This window comes from Carya illinoinensis, chromosome 7, assembly GCF_018687715.1.
Source record: "Carya illinoinensis cultivar Pawnee chromosome 7, C.illinoinensisPawnee_v1, whole genome shotgun sequence".
Taxonomy (NCBI): Eukaryota; Viridiplantae; Streptophyta; class Magnoliopsida; order Fagales; family Juglandaceae; genus Carya; species Carya illinoinensis.
Genome location: NC_056758.1, coordinates 4,351,702 through 4,373,805, shown reverse-complemented (window position 1 = coordinate 4,373,805; position 22,104 = coordinate 4,351,702). Strand labels below are relative to the sequence as shown.

General features: G+C 35.4%; 1 protein-coding gene and 1 pseudogene across 2 annotated transcripts; one reads left to right on the top strand and one right to left on the bottom strand.

Moving 5' to 3' along the window:
- Window positions 1-1,546: 1,546 nt before the first annotated feature.
- On the bottom strand, window positions 1,547-15,241 carry LOC122314781 (annotated as a pseudogene).
- A 2,864-nt stretch (window positions 15,242-18,105) lies between these two features.
- On the top strand, window positions 18,106-21,815 carry LOC122317264 (trafficking protein particle complex subunit 4-like). 2 transcript variants are annotated; one of them, XM_043134250.1, is made up of 3 exons: window positions 18,106-18,293; window positions 18,910-19,078; window positions 21,323-21,815. In XM_043134250.1, the coding sequence occupies exons 1-3, from the start codon at window positions 18,234-18,236 to the stop codon at window positions 21,517-21,519; spliced, it is 426 nt and encodes a 141-aa protein (XP_042990184.1). In that variant the 5' UTR covers window positions 18,106-18,233; the 3' UTR covers window positions 21,520-21,815. The 2 variants fall into 2 exon arrangements, with proteins under 2 accessions (XP_042990184.1, XP_042990185.1); XM_043134251.1 differs by having other exon boundaries at window positions 18,152-18,293; window positions 18,862-19,078.
- The last annotated feature ends 289 nt before the right edge of the window (window positions 21,816-22,104 follow it).

Sequence of the window (22,104 nt, the reverse complement as noted above, 5' to 3'; positions counted from 1 at the left end):
GAATAGGATTAGAGTAAACCAAAAGAGCAATAATATTACTAGATAAGTGAACAACTTCTACATTAAGACCATCCTTCCATACAAACAAAAGTCCTCCCTTTCTACCTAGTAGGGGCATATGTACATGGAAAGGGAATCCTAGTCTATTTACAACTGCAACAGTATTTACATGATTCAAAAGTGTCTCTACAAGAAAGACTCCATCAGCTTGGTGGGTCCTGATGGTTGCCCTAAGACTTCTCATGGCACAGGGTTAGGCAATACCCCTGCAGTTCCATGATATGGGCTTCATTTTGATGGGGGTGGCAGCTTATGGCTTGCCACTATAACCTCTGGATTGATTGGGAAGAATTGGATTGTTTGGTTTGAGGAGCTACTTTCTAAAGAGAACACCTTTGGCTTGGAGTAAAGATGATGTCTGGACTTTTTTGGATTAGTACAACTCTTGTTGCTGGACTTACCCTTTCGAAAAGAAACGTAGGCAACCAAGGTGATGTTTTCTTCTGATGGAGTTTCTGATCCAGGACTGAAGGGGGGGAGGGAATGTAAAGTCCCTTCCTATGGGGCTTTTATGTTCATGAGCTCAGATAAAGTAGAATGGTGAATTAGTTCCTCTCTATGAATGAGAGGGGCTCTTTTCTTTAGGATTGATGGCTAGATTGCTAAGGGATACGATTCTGGTGTTATAGGTGAAGGAGTTGGGGGTTGGAATGGGATGTTTGGAGTTAAGCTTTGGTTTGGTAAGGAGGATAGCTGCTGCAAAGATGAGTTTTGGGTCGCATGAGAGTTTGATGGGAACGTAGGGGTTGAGTCCATTGGGCTGAGAGAGAATGGCTTTTCCTGATGGGCTTACAAGGAGGGACACTTTATGGTTTTGATGGAGTAAGTGGTCGAACTGGGAGATTATGATCTTGAAAATGGAAGGCCCTATGGTGTGTTGGGTTGAGATAACTGAGGGGGGATTTTCTCGATAGAGGATTGGGTTAGAGGGTAGATTCTAGTCAGTGGGTTGGGTCAGGCTCAAGATATTGGGATAGGTACTAATTTGGTGGTCTGTCAAGAGGGGGAAACTTTGTTGGTGTGTACTGGATAGGGATAGTGTGAACTTGTGAGTGGGCCAGATTGAGGTGGAGATGGGGATGGGGGGACAGGCCGGTTTGTGATTAATGTAGATTTTTCCTTGGGGGGTTGTGACGTCATAAGATCCAGAAAGCCAGTTGAATGACTAGAGACTTCGTCTTTCATGCATATGGGAAGTAGAGTTGTTTGTTGATACTTGAATTTTAGTACTTCACCATTTATGACTCGGGTGCATCGAGCTGGAGCGTGATCGATATGAAATGCGTTTCAACAGACGGTTTTGCCATTGCTGTATCACCACTATTCAGAATGGAACTTTACCTACAAATCACAAGGATATAAAGCAAATGGTGTAAACCGTGATCGCCCCATTTCTAACCAATATCGGATAAACATTTGAATTTGATGGCTCGTACTGTTGAAATATTACGAAATATTTGATTTTAATTGAATCACTCGACAACAGTAAATTGCAATGTGATATTTGGTAGGATTGACCACCTAATAATTTACCCATCCTGCATGAGGTAGGTCCTGAGATATAACTCAGTGTTGCCATGATGGAATTAAAGGCAATACGCGTACTAATTCATCCTTATATATGGTAATAAAGAAGAAATGATTACACAACACCATTAAATGGGTCGACACGATTTTAAAATAGAAAGAAGCCGATTATGAATTATTCAAATTTTTTATTCCAAATGATGGGAGCCTAAGCACTGCATATAGCCTAGTTGATTCCTGAAACTACTTTTTACGAGCAATGCATCAACTTTGGTACATTTTCTTGTGTTGAATTGATCTATAACCTCATAACACTATTTGAGCTGAAGAGGAAGTTCTCTTCACCGGCAATGGTGGAATGCAGCCGTCCTGCTGCCCACCCATTGTTGATTGCATGAATGGCAGCACGGGCTGGATCACCAGTCACACGACTTCCTTCAATTTGTTTGTCAAATTCTGGAAGACCTCTCTTTCCTTCTTCTCTCCTCGACTCTTTCTTTCCTCAGCCAACTTTCGACTGTTCTCTGCAAATTCAATCCCAGTAAGGCCTAACTCTCTCTCTCCCTCTCTCTCATAATTCAACATTTGATAAGGAACGCATACTCAATATCGATGAGCAAGAAACTACATTGGAATTGAAAAACTTGCCATTAATGACAATCTGCTGATGCCCTTAACTTCTTCCATGGGCATTGCTATTTGCAACTTTCCATGGGCCACGTAAACCTGAATACATAATAGCTTTGACCTTGAATGGAAGTAAAAACTCAACTAAAATTAGAGAAAAAAGGTTTTCAAAAAAATAAAAGGAAGGTAGACATACAATATGAGACGGCCAGTCCTCTAGACCATCAAATATATGTGTTGCATAGATGATTGTGGCACCTCGCTGTTTACACTCCTTCCTTAGAAACCTCAGAAGGTCAGCCCTTGCTAGTACATCAAGGTCAACTGTTATTTCATCAAGAAGAAGAACCTAGATAAACATGGAGGCAAAATAAGATACATTTAGGGACATGAGAAGACAAGAAACACTTAAAATGCATTATCTTATAAATTATGGAAATACCTTAAATGGCTTGAGAAGACCCATACAAATCTGCACTCTCCTTCTCTGACCATCAGACGCCTTGTGCATCCTCCATGATAGATCGATATCGAGTACCTACATTACCAAGGAAACAAGTTCTATAATGAAAATCCTGACATTGGTGCAGCAGCATATTGTTGACTCCAATTGTATTACTATTTCCGCACTTTTCCGAGAACATTAGTGTAACATACGGGTCTTAGTTTAGGATCTAGAATTAAGAGTATTATTATTATTATTATTATTATTATTATTATTATATGATTGGGTTTCTTCCACTCTTCACGCCCACATCCTCAGCGTTTATTTCTTCAGTGGGACAATTTCTAATTTGTAGCCAAATTCACACTTCAAAACCCTAGCCTAAATCTTCTCATTTTATTCACATTATTCCTCCCTCACGCCAACAACAACCATGGTCAGAATCCTCCCTCTGAAAAAAATCAAAACTTCACTTTTACACAACCACCATAGCCCTTCCTCTTAGCAAACCGAGGCCCTCTCCTCGCCAGATTCCACCACAAAATACGCCGCTGGTAAGTCTTCCTCCCCTCACGACGTGCATCAACCCCTAAACCCCTCTACGTCACTCTCTCACTACTGTCAACAACCAACCAGGCCTTGGGTATTTCACTCTGCCACCGCTGGCCACCTTAGAGGACGTCGGATCACCTCACTGCAGCCACAGAACTTGCCAACCAAGCACCTCCATCCACCTCGCGCTATTCCGGTAAGCCCACGACCGTCCGCCACCCTCCTCTCTCTCTGTTGCTTTCGGTTTGACTGTCTCTCTCTCTCTCTCTCTCTCTCTCTCTCTGTGTCGCACCACCATGTCCAGAGGGAGCCTACGGTTGCGCTTCCGTGACTCCCAGCCAGCCACCCAGACCCACAGTTGCAGTTGGCTCTCCTCTCTCTTGGTAAGTATCGCACGGCTTCTCCCTCCCAAGCCCCTGTGCTTCTCTTCTTTTGTTTCAGACTTCCCAAAAAGCCCATGCATTATTATCGGTTTTACACAATACCCTTCAACCCACTTCCCATGGCTTTCCATTTAAAATTAGTGTGGGCCAGGTTGCATTATTTTTTGAAAAATTCTTCTTATCATCCTCACACTTCACATATTATATTTATTTTAATTTTTTTTATTTTTACTATAATAAATATATAGTGTATGGATGATAAATAAAATAATTCAATTAGTTTAATAAGAATAAAATGAAATAAAAAAATAAAAAATAATATTTTAATATATAAAATGTGTGGTGTAGGATGATGTGTAGCATTCCTCTTTTTTTTTTTTTTTAACAGAAACTATTCTAGTGATTTTAAGTGAGATGTTTTCCTTAATTGGGGTTGGGCCGGAATTTAAGTCCGCCAAAGTTTTACTTAAATAAATATATTGGTCATAGACTTAATTTTTTTCAAAAAATATTTATGGGATTTAAAGTATATTTTAATGTATACTTTTGAGCTTATTATTTTAGTTAATATTCTCATTGTCTATTTAGATTGAATTTTAGTAAACTTATTATGTTATACTCTAAATAGAAAATCAAGGAATATGTTATGAGTTTTAAATAATGTTACTATCTATTAATCCTAGTATAACGGAATAGTTATTTAATCGTCTATATGGTATGATTCTAAGTAATTAGAATGCTACGGCGAGTTCTTCTAGAAAGGTTAGCGACAATTAGTGCCTGCCTTGTATAGGTCACGAGTTACGACGTGAGACTGTGGAAGCAACTTTAAGAGGTAAGTAGCATGATCATAACTTTATGTGTGCTATAAATATTCTGATTGTGCATGAAAAATATGATATTTACATATACTACGCTATAAGCCAATTCAAGTTAAGCCCATTTTAATGAACCTCAATGAATTATGGCGATATGTTTATGAATAAGACTATGCCTGCTATGTTGATATGGATTGTTGTTAGATGGATGAGATGTTATGAAAATCACATGTATGCCATGTAATGTTTATATAATGTTTTTTTTGATAAGTAAGATAAAAATATTATTGATCAAAAAATAAAATAGGGATAGCCCGTGTACATAGGAAATATACATAAGACACCTAGGTACGTTCTATGAGCGATGAATTAAAGATAGGAAATGTGATACCCCATATGATAAGGATAATGGAATGTGGTGTATGAGATCCCACATTGCTTGGGAAGAAGAAGTTATTACTCTTTATAAGGTTCCAATAGGATTCCAATTGTATCATTGACTAAACCTTTTGGAGTATAGATCATGTATGCCATGTTCATTTAGTGATTGAATCATATATGCTATGTAATGTCATGAAGCATTTAGATCAAGTATGTTACGTAAAGTTCATATAGATCTCAGATTATGTATGCCATGAAATGTTTATGTTTAGATCATATTGTGTCATGTACAAGAATATGTCATGTGCAAGGATATGCTATGTTATGCTATGCTATTTACAAGTATATGCCATGCTAGAAAAGTTCATAATATTAAATAAGTTCTCATGCATTAAGAAAGATAATATGTTTAAGGCTGACATAGACCTAAGCGTATTCACCACAGCTATGTTAAGACGGTGCCACAGACTTAAGCGTGGTTTACCATACGTTAAGTGAAACACGGACTTAAACATCTTCATCACAAGCTATGTTAAGGATGACACACATATTAGAGTACAAACCCCTCCAAGTTTGCGAGGATCTCACCTATGAAGAGTTTACAGTTAGGATCCTTGCACAAAAGACTCAAGTACTCCGTAAGAAGACCATTCCAACAGTCAAGGTACTTTGGAGTAACCACATAGAAAAAGAGGCTACGTGGGAGCTAGAGGAAGACATGAAGATCAATTACCTATACTTGTTTGATTGAGGTACGTAATCTCGAGGACGAGATTTTTCTTAAGGGAGGAAGATTGTAACATCCGAACCTAGAATAGAACTTAAAAATTAATTTAGTTAGAATTTATTTATTTATTAATTAATTAATTTAAAATTATTATGTTTATTTATTCATTTTATTATTTACTTCTATTTTTATCATATGCTTATTATTTTTTTCAAATGGGACAATAGACCAGATTTAATGAGTTTTTAAGGTAGTTCCCCTTATCTTGATTCCTCTATTGATATTGAATGAGTTTCAAATTTTTTAAAAGAGATTCTTAGATTAGAACCAACACTCAAACTAGATCCTTTCTAATCTCCTCAAGACCCACGTAAATAAGAAACTCTTTCCTCCATAAAATCCCACGATACACTCAGATTCATCACACAACGAGAAAATAAACAAATCTGGTTTACACGGGATGGAGAAAACTCACACATAGGCCTAATTTTCCTGCACCCTGCACCCTCAGCCGACCACCCCAGAATGCTGGAGAACCACCTTTAGCCATAGAAATCGCTGGCCAATTCATCTCCGACGAACCCACTTCCTCCGGTAAGCCACTGCCATCACACTCACTCTCCTCCCTCTCTACTTCTTTTCGGTTTTAGCCTATCTCATTTTAACCCATTCCTTTCTCTCACTTTGTCGCACCACCCTACCCAGAGAAGCCTATTACATCGCCGGTCAAACCCAGCCACCAGAGTCTTCATCGCAGCTAGTCCTTTTCTCTCGGTGAGTTGAGTCCTTTTTTCCGTTCGCATGGTGCTGCCCCTTGTGCTATGAATTTCTTCATTCCTCTATTTTCCACCCTCCCATAATGCCTTTTATTAAGAAGAGTTTAATTAAGGGCTGGCTTAAGTTGTTTCTGGACTTGTCTTTAATTGGGTGGCCTTTATTTATTTTAGGAATTACCGTAATAGAGTTTGTGGATTAAAATTGTGTTGGGTTTGATGATTATATTGGGCTGCTTGTGTTTTTGCATAAACTGATTTTGTAACTTTAAATGGGTTGCTTCTTTAATTTGGGGATGGGCTAAGATTTTAAGCCAGAACCAAGTTTTACAACTTATTTTATAAAAAGTATTTAGGGGATTTAAAGTAAGTCTTAAACTTTATTCTATTGAATATTATGGAACTTATTATTTTAGTCAATTTTCTCATAGGCTGGTCAGATCAGAGCGTGTAAATTTATTATGTTATATTTTTTAAATATAAAACCAAGGGATATTTTATGGGTTTTAAATAATAATATATATACATATTAATTTTAGTATAGCTGAATAATTGTTGAATTAATTTATGGCATGATTCTTAGTACTTAGAATGCTATGATATATTTTCCTAAAAATATTAGTGACAATTAGCATTTCGTATAGGTAACGTGCTACAAGTTGAAAATCAGGAAATAACGCTTAGAGGTAAATAGTATGATCATATAAATGCATGTGTATTGTAAATATTATTGTTATGTATGAAAACATAATGTGCTTATGATGGCTAGTTATGCTACGCCAAGAGCCAAGTCAAGGTTAGATTCCTTTCACGATCTTGAATGAATTATAGCATGATGCAGAGCTAGATGGCCAGGAGTAGTTCTAGTATAAAGACTTAAAGAGGAATAAATGTCATTTACACAAAGATTAAGCTTTCTTTTACATCATTTCAATAACTAGTCTTGTTTAAGACTTGTTTATGTTTTACTTTATTTTCAATTTCAAGTTTCAAAGACTATTTATGTCCTTTTCAATTATGTTTTCAATAAATGAGGCATTTCAAAATCTTGAGTCTCTTTACCGGACATTATATCATATATGTTAGTAACGTTTCTATCCTACAGGAACGAGGTGTTATAGGAAATCATGAACATTGTCTCCATTTAGTACAATAGTGGAAAACCAAAGCAGTAAAGTGTGTAGGAAAAAGTTCAACTCTACCATAGAGCGTTCCTTGTATTCAAAGTAGCGCACCTTTCTTTCCAACCAAATACATCACATGATACATAGTGGGATCATCTTCCACACTGCTGCTACTTGATGACATCCTTGCATCTTCCTTCAACAACCCAACAAATCCACTACCCTCAAGGGCATAACCCACGCAACATCAACCCTGTGAAAAATCTCATCCCAAAGCTCTGTTGTAACCTCACAGTGTAGTAGGAGGTGATCCACAGATTCTCCATTCTTTTTACACATATAACACTAATCCATCACTACACACCCTTTCTTCCTTAGGTTATCCGTGGTCAAGATCTTCCCAAGAGCGGCGTTCCATACAAAAAAGGCTATTTTAGAAGGCACACAAGACCTCTAAACATTCTTCCAAGGAAATGGAGGATGGTCTTGTGATGATAAGAGTTTATAATACACCTTTACAATTAATTTCTTATGATTATTAAACCTCCACTTCAAGCGATTACACTATGCCATAGGAGTCCCCATGGAGTATAGTAGGTTGAGAAAATCTGATACAATAGATAAATCCCAATCATGAAAGTCCCTGATAAAAAGAACATTCCACTGATGAACACCATGAAAGAATAACCTCACATCCGCCACTGAAGCCTTTCTATTAGCAGCAATACAATAAAGAGTCAGAAAAACTCTTTCCAATGCATGATCTCCACGCTACACACCCTGCTAGAAGCTGATATGATTGCCATCTCCAACTACGAAACGAACATGTCTATCAAAACAAGACCACCCACTCCTTATAAATTTTCATAAACCCACACCATACCCCACCTCTCACTTCGTTGGATTCATATAATGTTTGGATCATATATGCCATGTAATGTCAGATCATGTTATGCCATGCCTATACTATGTTAGGTTGTGTAAGACTCGTGTTAGCATGTTATGTTTAATGTTATGTCATGCACAAGAGTATGTCCTGCCATGTAATTTAATGAAGTCAAACATGTTCAAATGCATTACAAAAGTTAGTAAAAAAACACATGAATGACAAGTAAGCTTTAAGATTGGCTTTAAGTTATGGCTGGATGTGCAAGCCACGTACTCAAATGTGGCCCAACCCATGTAAACTATTATGTTTTGAGATGACATGTGTAACAGCCGCTAGAAATTCAATTGTGAAATTTCTATTAACTTAGGAACCTCGTGAAAACTCCATAAGTTTTCACGAATCCATTAATCGTATAGGTTTTTGTCTAACTACATAGTTAGTTTTATTATTTACTATGGTATCAGAAGTATGTTTTTGATTATTGGAGATAGTTAGAAGTGTCAAAATGTATTATGGTTTGTGCCATTAGACTCGGAAGGTTATTTAAAGTCTTATGGCGCAATAACATTTTTTCATATTTTCAGACAAAACGTCTATTCAAAACTGTAGATATTATTGGATAAAAAGAAATATCTTGAGGTAATTTTCATGAATATTATTGGGTAAAAATATTTTGAGTTGATTTTATAGATATTATTAGATAAAAATATCTTAAGTTGATTTTTTGTAGATACTATTGGATAGAATATTATGAGATAATCTTTTATAGATATTTTGGGTAGGAGAAAACTATACTCAACTCTCAACTCTAGCCACATCTCTTCCATATCTCATCCATAAGTATCTCCAGCCACCTCTCCCCACGAAATTATCTTCATTTACACTTTTCATTGAAAGAATATCAAACACTCTCTCTCGGACAGCTTTTAGGAGGTCTTTTATACACCAATTTCGAAGCTTTTGTAAGTGTTTTATCATAAAGTCTCCTTCATATAAGTTGTTCCTTTTTGAGTCTAGTTTACATGGATAGCTTATTTGCCCCATTTGAATATCATTTGGTCAGTCAAATATTGTGTAAACTATAAAAAGGTCATTCTGGGAGATAAATTGGAGAATATGATATAGTTTGGAGTTTTTGACCAAGCTAATGGATAGATATTGGTCCGAAATTTTTATGGAGTATTGTTAACATGTATATGTGACTATTAGTTGAGGATTTTTGCATGATTAAAGGTTTTGATGAAAGATTTTCTTAGATTTAGAAACTTAGAAACTGGAAGAAGAAAAACAGTTTCTGTTTTGAAAAAGTTTAACTCTTTGGTGGTCTAAACCTATTCTAATGACTTTAATAATTTTATTGGAGGATCCTAAGTATCTTATATACATGTTATATTATTATTTTGAAGATATTTAATGTTAGTTTCAAAGATATGAAATTTTATGCAAAGAGATATTCAAATAAGCCAAAGTGTGGATATTCTTGGCTAAATTTATGTTTTGGTTAATTTCTAACCATGTGATCTTGAATTAGAAGCTTATATATGTTTTAGGACATCTTTTTAAATCATGTGATGGTTTGGTTTGAAGATCATATATTTATAAGTCATAAATCAAGAGATTTATCAAAACTAGTTGAGGAAAAAGTTTCTGTTTTTGGACTAAGTGTAAAACCAAAAACTCCAAATGTTATTTTGTGATTTTGGTGACTTTAGTTTGATGATTTAAAGCATGGTTGATGTTAGGATGATATTATGAATATGTTAGAAGTAAGATTTGATTTTTGAAATTCTTGGAGATATTTTGATTTAAGGTTAAAACTTGTGATTCAAGTGCTTGGATCTTTTTACAAAACAGTTTGGTGTTAATTATTAGCTTTTTCTAAATGGATGTTTTAAGTATGGTTTTGAACTTAGAATTGGAAGATGTTTGTTGCAAAATTTTGGTTTAAGCATGAGTTTTGATATTGGAAGGAATTGCAACAAAAATCAAGGGAAATGACCTATGGATGTTTCGGCCATAGTGTGTTCTTCATAGTTGTATTTTGTTTTAAATTTTTCTGAGTTGATATTTAAATTTAGGACAAAATTTACATGAGAAATGTAAATTTTGGAAACTTTTGGAGTTAGTATGCAAAATCCTTAAGTTATGGGTAAAATGGTCATTTTCCCACATGTAGAGAGTAAAATAAAAATTTTACTCTTTAAGTTAGTATTTTTCATATTTCAAATTATTAGTGATTTAGTTCTAACTTTTAGAATCACTAATTACAGTTCCTCGTGATCGCACTTGAAGTTTTATAAGAAACGCGGAGATCGAGGTAAGTTAGCTTTTAACTTACTAGCAGTCTACTGTGTATGTGTGCTAAGTAAATGAACTACAGTGTATGTATGTGTGTTATCATATATGTCATGCCATGCCAAGTTATCACGTAATTGTCTATTATACAGAATTTATTCTGTCATCAATTTTTATCTGTTACATAATATATTCTGTCATGTATTACTGTACCTTACAAGTATGTCATGCTAAGTATGCTATCTATTACATGTATGTCAAGTCATGTAATATTCACTGTTGCAAGTATGTCATGTTAAATATGTTGTCTATTATATGTTATGCCATGTTACGAAATGTTTCTATCTCAAGTTGGTCATGTATTTCAAGTTATGTTCAAGTCACGTTATGTTACGTCAGGGCTTCAGTCATTTCGTATTCCAGTCACGTTTCATCTTGATTACTTATGTATGGGGTCACAGCAATTGTGGCGCATACACTACGTGAGACACAGCAATTGTGACACGTAGAATACATGGGGCCACAACAACTGTAGAGTATGTATTTAAGCAGTTAAAGAATAAGTTTTCGTAGAATACATGGGGCCATAATAATTGTGGAGTATGTATTTACACGTAGAATACATGGGGCCACAAAAACTGTGGAGTATGTATTTTTCATGTTAAGTCAAGTTTGTGTAGAATACATGGGGCCACAACAACTGTGGAGTATGTATTTTTCATGTTAATTCAAGTTTCAAAGCAAGTTCAAGCTAAGTCAAGTTTCAGATCAAGTTCATGTCAAGTCAAGTTCAGTTCATGTTTCAATTTAAGTTATGTCAATTATGCTATGTTGTACTCCAAGTTATGCTTTAATTACTTATGAATTTGATTATGCATTTATGCTTTTACTGTCATCCATGCATCATTAGCTTTTGTGGAAGTTTTTTGTTAACTTACTGAGATTTGTAATCAAATCTCACTTTGGTAGTCCCAACTACCATTCCCCCCGAATGGTAGATCTTGTTACAGGACCTGAAGGAGAATTAGGAGCTGATCAACTAGACACAGTTGACTAAGTGACGGTGCGACATAAATGTTGATATAGTAATTAACGTAAATTACTACTTGTATGATTGAGTTGCATCTCTACTACTTTTTGGATCATAACCATTTTGGACTAGTGTTGTGATCTTAGTTGTTCAATGGATTTTTATGTATGAAGTATGTTTTAAGCATTTGGGATATTTTCAATTTGGTGCATAGTATTGCTAAAGAAAAAATTTATCCGCTGTGAATATTGCATATTGTTAGATGCATGTTAGGAATATTGCATCTTATATGTCATGAACGGGGGCAGGTAACCTTGTGTTGCATGTCTCGACGCTTCAAATGTTCGTCTGATCCCAAGCCGAATTTGGGGGCGTCACAACATGGACCCGAGTGTGCTTCACCATAGGTTATGTTATGCGGTGCCATGGAATCGAGCGTGGTTCACCATATGATATGTGGACCCAAGCGTGTTTCACTACATGTAATGATACGTTATGCGTGGTTCAAGCGTGGTTCACCGTATGTTATGTGATAATACGGACCCAAGCGTGTTTCACTACATATTATGATACGTTATGCCGTGCCACGAACTCAAGTGTGGTTCACCATATGTTAAGTGATAACGCGGACGCTAGTGTGTTTAACTACATATTATGATATATTGTATACGGTCAACGAAATTTGGACCGATGCACACATTTAATGATGGCCAATAAATAAGTGAAAGACAAGATGAACAAGTCATGTATGATTGTTAGTAAATGCATGGAGTCAGTCATTCATGCATCCACATTACATGTATTGCCATGATTATGTGTAATTCTGCTCATGTTTCTAATGAATGATCTATATGTTATGTGTGTGTGTGACAATGGATATAAGTTTTATAAATCAAGCCTAATGATAAGCTAAGTTAAGTTTACATTATGATGTGCTATTACTGAGTCTACGATTCATTTGCTTTATGGCTTTATGCTTTAATGTCTTAGATATTGATTGCGAGGACGCAGAGCTGGAGAGCCAGGAGTAGATTAGTTCAGATACTTAGATTGGAATAAGTGTTATTTCCACACAGATTGAGTTTATGATTATGATATTTGAATAAGTGATCACCACATAGAACTAGTTTATGCCTTTTCATTATGTTTTCAGCTTTATTTTAACAAAGACCGTTATGTTAAGTTAGTTTGATGATTCAGTAAATGAGGTATTTTCATGCCTTCAAATCTCTTTGCCGGGCCTTATGTTATAAATGTTCGTAATATTCCTGACCTATGGGAAGGGGTGTTACAATTAGCTATTGTGTGAATCCTCCTGAACATTAACTCTGATACTTGGAAGTATTCATACAAATGAATCAAGAATGCTCAATGCCTAGAAAAATTGATCAATCAAACTTATGTAGCATATTCACACCAAGCAAAACTTCTATCTATAAGATAATTGCCTAGGTTACAAGTAATTCATCAAAAAAAAAAAAAAAAAAAATTTGTCTAGGTTACAAGTATGAATTTTATACCTTATTCAATTACACAAGGAACCTCCCAATCTCATAACAGAAGGAGCCTCAGACACGTAAATCCAACACAGAATCCTGTCCCACCTTGATGGCTACAGTTCACTTCTTTTGTAACTTGCTGCTTGTATAATTGATAAATTTGAATATTTGGGGCAACTGAATTTATTTTGATCCTACTGATGAGTTAGACTTCAATAATTCCAAACTCAACATATGGATAATATCAGTTTAAGCTCACATTCGTGAAGATTCCATAAAGAATACAGTGCATCATACCTTTATTAACTCAGCTCTTCTTTCAGGATCAATACCTGCAATTCCATGTATCATTTTTTCTGCAGAAACAACCATTTGTATAGGAACCTCAAATCCCGCAAAAGCAACATCTCGTCTCCACTGCAAAAATAATAGTTCCAGGGAAAAAAACTTTAACCTCATTAGAATTACCAAAGCCATCGAATTTTACTTTTTCAAAGCCATTGATCGTTATTACAAGGTGTTCTCCAACATACTCAAGTAACTGTAACATAACATTTCTGAATGCTATTGGGCATGCAAATTCAATTTTTAACGAATTGTACAGGAACAAAATTGTGAAAGGAAAAATGGAATTTGGGAAAACAACAGATTTCAATTTTTTTTATAACGTCGTCTGATTTTTTTTTTCTGCATGTTTAATTAAAATTTGGAATGTCAAATATACAAATTTACCAAAACAAGGGTGATTGAGATGAGTCTGATCCCAACTGGATTTATGAATAGCCTACATACCATCCAGTTGAAATTTTTATGCCAACTTCTTTAATTAAATAACCAATCAAATAGCTTTGGTATACTAACCAATTTTTCTATTTTGTTTTCTTCAATGTCTAATTCAAAGGACTAAGAACATCTAACCAAAACTTGCATCTCAATTGGACACAAAAACAGCATAATCAGATCAATAAAAGAAATAAAAATAATAGCAGCATATATTTTAGGGACTGTAACTCATTAATTCTTTTAAGACAAAGAAAAACAAAACGCGAACCTCCCCACCAAGATAGCTGAGATCACCAGAAGATGTCAATGTGGTGTCATGAAAAGCCGATCTTCCAAGTATGCAAACCATATGGGGTTCCACCATGTGCTTTCCAGCCAATATCTTCAGAATTGTAGTTTTTCCTACAAAAACAATCAATCAACGAGCACACACCCACCATCAGAATTCATTTTAACTGCACCATGTAGATTGCTAAGCAAATGCAATATAGGAAACGAAACAATAAAAGATCTGAGGAACTTATTCTCTTTTCTTTTACTCCTTCCGATCGGCAACCAAAACGAGGCTAAAAGAATTTGTTTTTTGCCACGTTATAATGCAATCATTAACAAGCATACCAATATTGGGGTTCAATTCATGCTCATATCAATCTCAGAGAATACCCAATACAAACTAACTACAGAAAACAATAACCTTAAAAGTTCCTTTCGTTTAAAATTCCTATTTCAGGTCTAACTACGTTTACTTTTCCTTCAACTTCATACTCATGGTAACTAGACAGAACTAAGGATTAAACATGATAGAATAGTTGGTTTAATGTTTCCCCCATTTATTTTATAGAAAGCCAATGAAAAAAAGAAGAAGAAATACATCAATCTTTGATTCAAAATTTTCCTCAAAATCTCAAATTGATCGGGAACCAAACAGAGAATATTAAAGAAAACAGAGTACCAAACAACATTCCGAAGCTATAAAAGAAAAGGAGTTGAAACGAACCAGCACCATTGGATCCAACAAGAAGGCAACGATCACCAGCATGAAGGGTGAGATAGAAGTCGTCAATCAGAGGAGTGGACCCGGGCGGAGGATGGCCGTCGATTCCTGGGTACGTGAACTTCAGCCCGTTTATCTCTATCGTTCGCCCTGGATTTTCTTTCACACCCATGGCCTCAGAGAGAGAGAGAGAGAGAGTGAGAGTTGAGGGGCGAAGTTGGCGAGTTTGCCGATTCGGTTAGTGAATCAGCTAGAGAACGAGAAACTGACTCGCGGCAGAGTGAATACGGAACCTCCCGGCAACCGCAAAGTGGTATTGCTGAAAAAATTTATATGTAATTTTGTATGCTCATTTTTAACCGTATAAGCTGCGTAATTATTTTAAATATATTAAAAATTAATTATTTTTTTATATAAATTTCTTATTTATTATTATTTTTAAAAAAAATTAGGTTATATTTACATATTTCACAATTACAAATACCAATTTCTTTTGAAAAAACTGGTTTGTCACCCCACTTGTACCGCTAGATAATTTTTTATACTTAATGATTAAAGAAGTAATTTTAAATATATTTTTATATTTTTTTTAATGATTAAGAAAATAATTAAAAAAATGTGAAAAAAATTGAAAAAAAAAAATTGGGCAGCACGCCCAGTGGTATGCTCTTGGGGACATAGTAGCCACACCCTTTCCTTTTTTACCTATCTTATACATTGAAATGTTCCACGTAAGCTATTTTAATAAAAAAAAAAAATTTAAAGTTGAGTATAGTAAATAATGTATTAACACATTTATTTGTATATAATAAAACTCCACAATAATTCTATTCATCATTTTGTTTAATATAATAAAAGCAAATCTCATTTATAAGGAACAGTTGAGTTCAAACAAAGATATTACATAGCAATATCTAACATCACTCGAGAATGAATAACATCGGGATATTGATACCACCGTTAAAATGCGTCATTCATAAACCTCACATGTTTAGCAAGTAAATGAGCAATTTCATTACTTTGTCATCATTCTTAGTTTTGTCATCGGAGTTGTATTTGTTGAAATTATATTTTAAATGTATGTTCGCAAGTGATTGATATATAAAACCACTCATAATATGCCACATAAGTAGTATGATTAGGAATAAAAAAATCAACCATAAAATTATCAACTCTAAATATTACACGTGAGATTCAAGTTGTACCAAATCAAGTTTGAATCACATATAACTTAATTCTGATCTCATTCAGCTGATTAAATAGATCGATCTTTTAATTTTAATCTATTAATTTCGTAACACATTTCAGTCAAATTAACAAAGTTTGTTAAAACATTTTTATATGAGCATTGAAATTAGATGTACTAAACATTATGTTTAATGTCTCATGTATTTAAGGATCAATACATTATATTTAGTTTATAAATAAAAAAAATTAATGAGAAGTGGTATAACTATAAATAAATTTATAAGTTAATATGATTTTATGTTATACGTTATATTTATTTTATAAGAAAAATAAATTTATAATGTGTCATACCAATCGAATTTATATTTATAAAATTATTTCCTAATAAAACTTCGGTGTATACCTACTTATCATATTTTGCTGTTAAATAAATTTAGTAGTTAGGATATGGGTGACAATATATGACATGATTTATGAATTCAATACAAATACGATATGAAATTAATCGGTTTGAATTTTATGTTAACAAATTTGGGTCAAAACGGATTAACCCGTTAAGACACGATTTATTAATGGGTCAATCTCGCGTTACATGAAATCAACCCGTTTTGACTCATTTAGATTTTATTTTAATTTCAAAATTAAAATCTTATTATTATTAAGTTGTAATATTGGAATTTCTCAGTATACTTATGTTTTATTGTTGTGATTGTAATTCTAGACTTATGCTTATATTTTTTATTGTATGGTTTGTAATATTGATTTTATTATATGTTAAAATTTGAAAAATATTAATATATATTTTTTAAGATATTATTACTACCAATAAATATAGGTTTTAATTTTTATATAAATTTTTGTTAATAGGTCAAATAAATTATGCATGTTAGTTAGGCCTGCAACCCGGCCTGATAAAGCCGGTTTTGTACCCGACCCGCCCCGCAAGAAATCATTTTAGACTCTAAACCCGAACTGGATCTGAACAAAACCAAACCGGGTCGAACCCGTATGACCCGACTTCAAAAACAACATCATTTTCATGCTGTTAGAAACGAAAACTTTATTTACAAAGAGATGATAGCAACGAAAAATTATTCACAAAGAAAGGGAGAGAAGTGGTCTGGCGAAAGAGAAGATCCCGAGCTGAGAAGGTGAGACTGTCTACAAGTTCTGCCACAGACGCACCCATCGTCGCTATTCTCATGGAGTACGTGCTTGGGTTCCCTCGACTCGCTGCTCAAGACCCATGGAAAATATTTTGGTGCAATTTTTCGTTGTCTACCTCCTCCCCTGCTCGAAGGCCATGGCCAATCTCACGACCCATGAAAAATAATTTTGTGCCCATTTTGTTGCTCAGGTATTTCGCTCTTCACCTCCTCCACTGCTTGTGGCCTCATCTACATAGCCCATGCCTGTTTCTTCAATTCAGTCAAATAGGAGGTTTGGTTTTGCGGGCTATCTTCTTTTCTCTTCGGCGAATCGATGGGCGGCACAATTTGCCTGCTGATCCATTTCGCTACTTCAGTGCATGAAGATGCCTTAAGATCCTTTAGCTGATCCGATGGAAGGAGAATGGGATTTCTCATGAACGGGACTTGGGTGGCTACTGGCTAGGGTTTGAGGACTGGAAGTATGTCGGACGGGTTGACTCTAATATACAAACCCGTTATTAATTGGATTCTCCAACCCACTCAAATAATAATCCAATAAAATACGGATCGGTTCGGTTCATTCTAATCGGACCCAACGGGTATACGGGTCATATGCATAACCCTATTGTTAGTTTAACTCATTTATATAAAATGAGTTTAAATCAGTCGTGTTTTATTAATTTATTTTTAATTAATTATTAAATGAAAATAGGTGAGACTACATTATCTGTTATCTAAATAAATTAAGTTCGGGTTTGAAACGTTCCACGGATTCGGTTCGAATTGACTTGTATAATCTATTTTCATGACATGATATGAACCTGACCCGAAAATACTGTTAGGGGCTGATGAAGGCCGGGTCGGATCTGCCATCGTCAACTGCAGAGTCACCATACAGTTCACCGATCTTAGGCTTCTTTCCTTTTCATAATTTCTGGTTTCTTCAGTCTGTACTTGGTTTTCAGGTTCCGGAAAAGGCATTTGAGAATGGCAGCAATTTACAGCCTCTACATCATCAACAAGTCTGGTGGCTTGATCTTTTACAAGGTAAATCCCTTCTGTTTCTCCTCACAAGTCACAAGCTAGACTTGGATGAAGTTTCTACTAGTTCCCGAGAAAATTTTTCTTTTTTATTTTAAAATAGAAAGTGAGATTTACAGAAAGCTGATTGAACGAGGTGTTTTATTTTACTTTTGGTTGCGGAGGATTTGTTGGAAAACCAAATAAACTAAATCGAATTTTGGGACCGAGAAGACTAGCCTTTCAGTGCATAAGTTTGGACTGGAACTCTTAGATGAATTAATATATGATTTTTTTACTCAGAAAGACTAGCCTTTCTGTGGAATCATTGATGATTTGCAGATCATAGGATTGTTTGTCTAGTGAACGAGCTGTAAATTATTTCCTTTCCTGGATTTCCATGGAAACTGTTTTTACATGTAAAATCAATGGAAACCTCCATATCAGGCATTGAGTCTGTCAAACCAAAATTGTATTGTCGCCCTTTATGGGGGAATAAGGATTTTGGATTGGTGCTGATTCTTTTTAACCTGGAAGTATTTTAATGTTTCATATTAAAAAGAAATAAAAGAGATTTCGTTTATGGGGAATGCAGCTTATTTGACAAAATTTGTGTGCACATACTTGCGCCCATGACAATTAGGATTATGGATCTGCTGGACGGATGGATACAAATGATAGCTTACGAGTGGCAAGTTTATGGCACTCGATGCATGCAATTTCTCAGCAATTATCGCCAGTTGCTGGTTGTTCAGGGATTGAGCTTCTTGAAGCGGATACATTTGATCTCCACTGTTTCCAATCACTCACTGGTAAATTCTGACTAATGACGGAGCAAACAAGTGCGATTCTTAAGGTTTATTTATTTATTTTTATAATGGGCATTAATGATGAAGTAAATATTGCACACAATAAGCTAGAGGTAGTTACTGGTACTCCATGTATTATTAATGTAGTATGCCTCATCCAATCACCAACTCGTGCATTTTATTGTTAAGGTTTTGTTACTATTACAATTTCATCTCAGGCTTTGCTACTTTTAAGGTTGTAATCTAGTGAATGTCAATATATGAAAGTATTCAACAATATGCATTCAAGAAGCTGAGGGTGTTTGTCGCACTCTTAAACTTTGCATATCTAGTAAGCCTCATATGGATGTGGACTGGTACTTTTTGTACATCTTTTTTTGATAAGTATTTCTTTTCAATGGTTTAACTAACTGAGACTCAGTTATATGAAGAAATCTTGATGATGGGACATTTTAAAACCCAATGGTACCTATTGTTGCAAGTGGACATCTCAAATGTTTATGAAGACTGAGGATGGTTGTTTGGCAAGTGGCTCCCATTCCGTATTTAAAACTGGAGCATGTCATGCGTTTAAAAAATCACCAACAGGTAAGAATATGGCACGTAGAAAAAAAAAAGAAAGTAAAGAAAGAAGAAAAGAAGAGTAAATTTCAAGGAGTCATTGTTAATAGTTTTCTTGAAAAGAACCAAGGAGATGGTTTATTTTCTAAGCGCCAAGGATAGTGGTTTTGTGGAGTTGCTAAGTCACGAATCAGTGAAAGGTTCTTGCCTCACTGCAGTTGGAACTCCTTTTACTTGGTGCCTGCTGATGTTTGCATGGCCTCTATATGTGGAGTAGAGGATGAATAGGGTGGTTTAGTTGAAGGAATTGGAGGTGGCATCAGCAGTGAATGAGTTGGAAGACAGTTTGGAGAGTGTGACCAACTTGAGAAGCAATTGAGGGGTTAATAACCTTGGAAACAAGGAAACAGGTGGGAAATGAGAGAGAAGGTTTTGGCTATTAGAAATGATGCTGTTAGAATGACTTTTTTTATGGGATTTTCTTAAATCCATGCATTCTTGGTACAAATCAAAAGCTCAGCCATCTTCCTCGCCTTCTGATTGACCTTCCCTTTATGCCTCTGAGCTTCTTGGGGTGCATTTAATGGTTGTAAAGCTTGCAGTGATGGTTCCTGGCACTTTGGTCACATGGATCACAGTTGTGGTTTTACTGGCTTCTTTGGAAAGCCTAGACTCATCTTTGGTTATGGAAGCTATGATTACCGGAGGAAATGGTCTGTTTTATGGTCAAGATTTTGTTGAAGGGAATTTTGTGGCTGCTGTTTGTGTGGTTTTGAGTTGCTTTGCATGTGTTAGGAGCAGTGTGGGTGATTTATTGAATTTGTAAGATGGGCTTGTTTTATTGTGATGGGCTGGTTGGTGCTGTGGGGACTTGGAGAGATGGGAGTTTTTAAATTCAGAACACGTGGGTGAATGGGATTTGGTAAAGTTTTGCTTGGTTTTTATTTTTGCGGAAACCTCTTTCATCCCAATTTTGCTTGGCTTCAGGATGTGGCTGAAACAGTGGAACTGCTCAGTTCTGTAAGCCCACTGCTATTTCTTTAATCCAAATTTGATTGCCAGGAAACCTGTCTGCAATAAGTCTTCCAAATATGGCTCTGTCATTATCTGGTGGTGGATTTCTTACCGCCAAAAGCAGAACCTTTGGCCACTGTTCTCTAATCCCCCTGCCTTTTTTCTTTATAAATAAGTTCCCCCTGCCATTTTCCCCCTGCCAATTTCTTTTAACTGTTTTGCAGAAAACATACCCATACTTCCAAAGCACAGAAATACAAAGCTTTGACTTGCTGTTTTACGTTGTAGATTTCACCCATAAGATCATTTTTCACACACCTTACCACATCGTTTAAAATGGGAGGGTCCCCAATGAGAGGGAGCCAATCCCAATTCTCATTGGGGGCCCGCTCCCAATTGCTTGTTTGTTAATCCCACATGAGAGTTCTTAGGATATTTCAGAACAAGGGAAGTTTGGGTACAGTTCTTAATTCGTTGAAGATTCATCACTTGTTTCTAAGCATGGGAGCATGCTTAGGTGTCATGACAGTCTAATTTGCCCTTTAGGAGTAATATTCATCTCTACTTATAAAAAAAAAAAAGGAGTAACATTCATCTAGGTTTCTTTTTAGCCACTATTTGATGTTAATTTCTGGAAAATGCTGACTAAAAGAGTAATTTACTTGTTGCCAGGCACAAAGTTCTTTGTGGTCTGTGAGCCTGGTACACAGCACATGGAAGGTCTCCTTAAAGCCATGTATGAGTTGTACACGGATTATGTCTTGAAGAATCCCTTCTATGAGATGGAGATGCCTATAAGGTGTGAGCTTTTTGATATAAACCTAACACAGGCAGTACAGAAGGATCGGGTTGCCTTGTTGGGCCGATAATCTCCTTAATTGGGACTTGTTATTTGCCCTGATTTATTCTAATGTTCATTATCAATTTATCAGAGCAATCTTATTTTCTAGTTGATATGATAAATAGCTCATTTTTCGTTAAGAGTCCAAGCTGATGTTAATTTCTGGATGATTAAGCATGTGAGGAATGGCGTACTCAGTGATGGAGAGAGTGTTTCTTCTGGATGGATTATTTGGAAATCATCTTGTAAAAAATGTTAAGAACTTGTATACTCGTATACTGTATCAGAGCAATCTTATGGGCTGTGCTTTGTTATTGGATTTCACATTACTGCCATTGGGTTGAGCAAGATAATAATGTAATGAAATAACAAAGCTAGTAATATCAATTATCAAGTTTTCTCTCGGAAGAAGTCCAATGTCCATTACAGTGTGTAGAAGAAAATGTGCAGAATCTTGTATTCCACTATAAAGCATAGTGAAAGTAAAATATGAAAAATGAAAATATGCTCAAATCTTTTGAAAGAAAATTATAATGTCCTGCAGCACTACGTGCTTAAAGTTACAACCTTTTTTTATTTTTTTGGTCTAAACAGGAAATCAGGCTAAAGACGA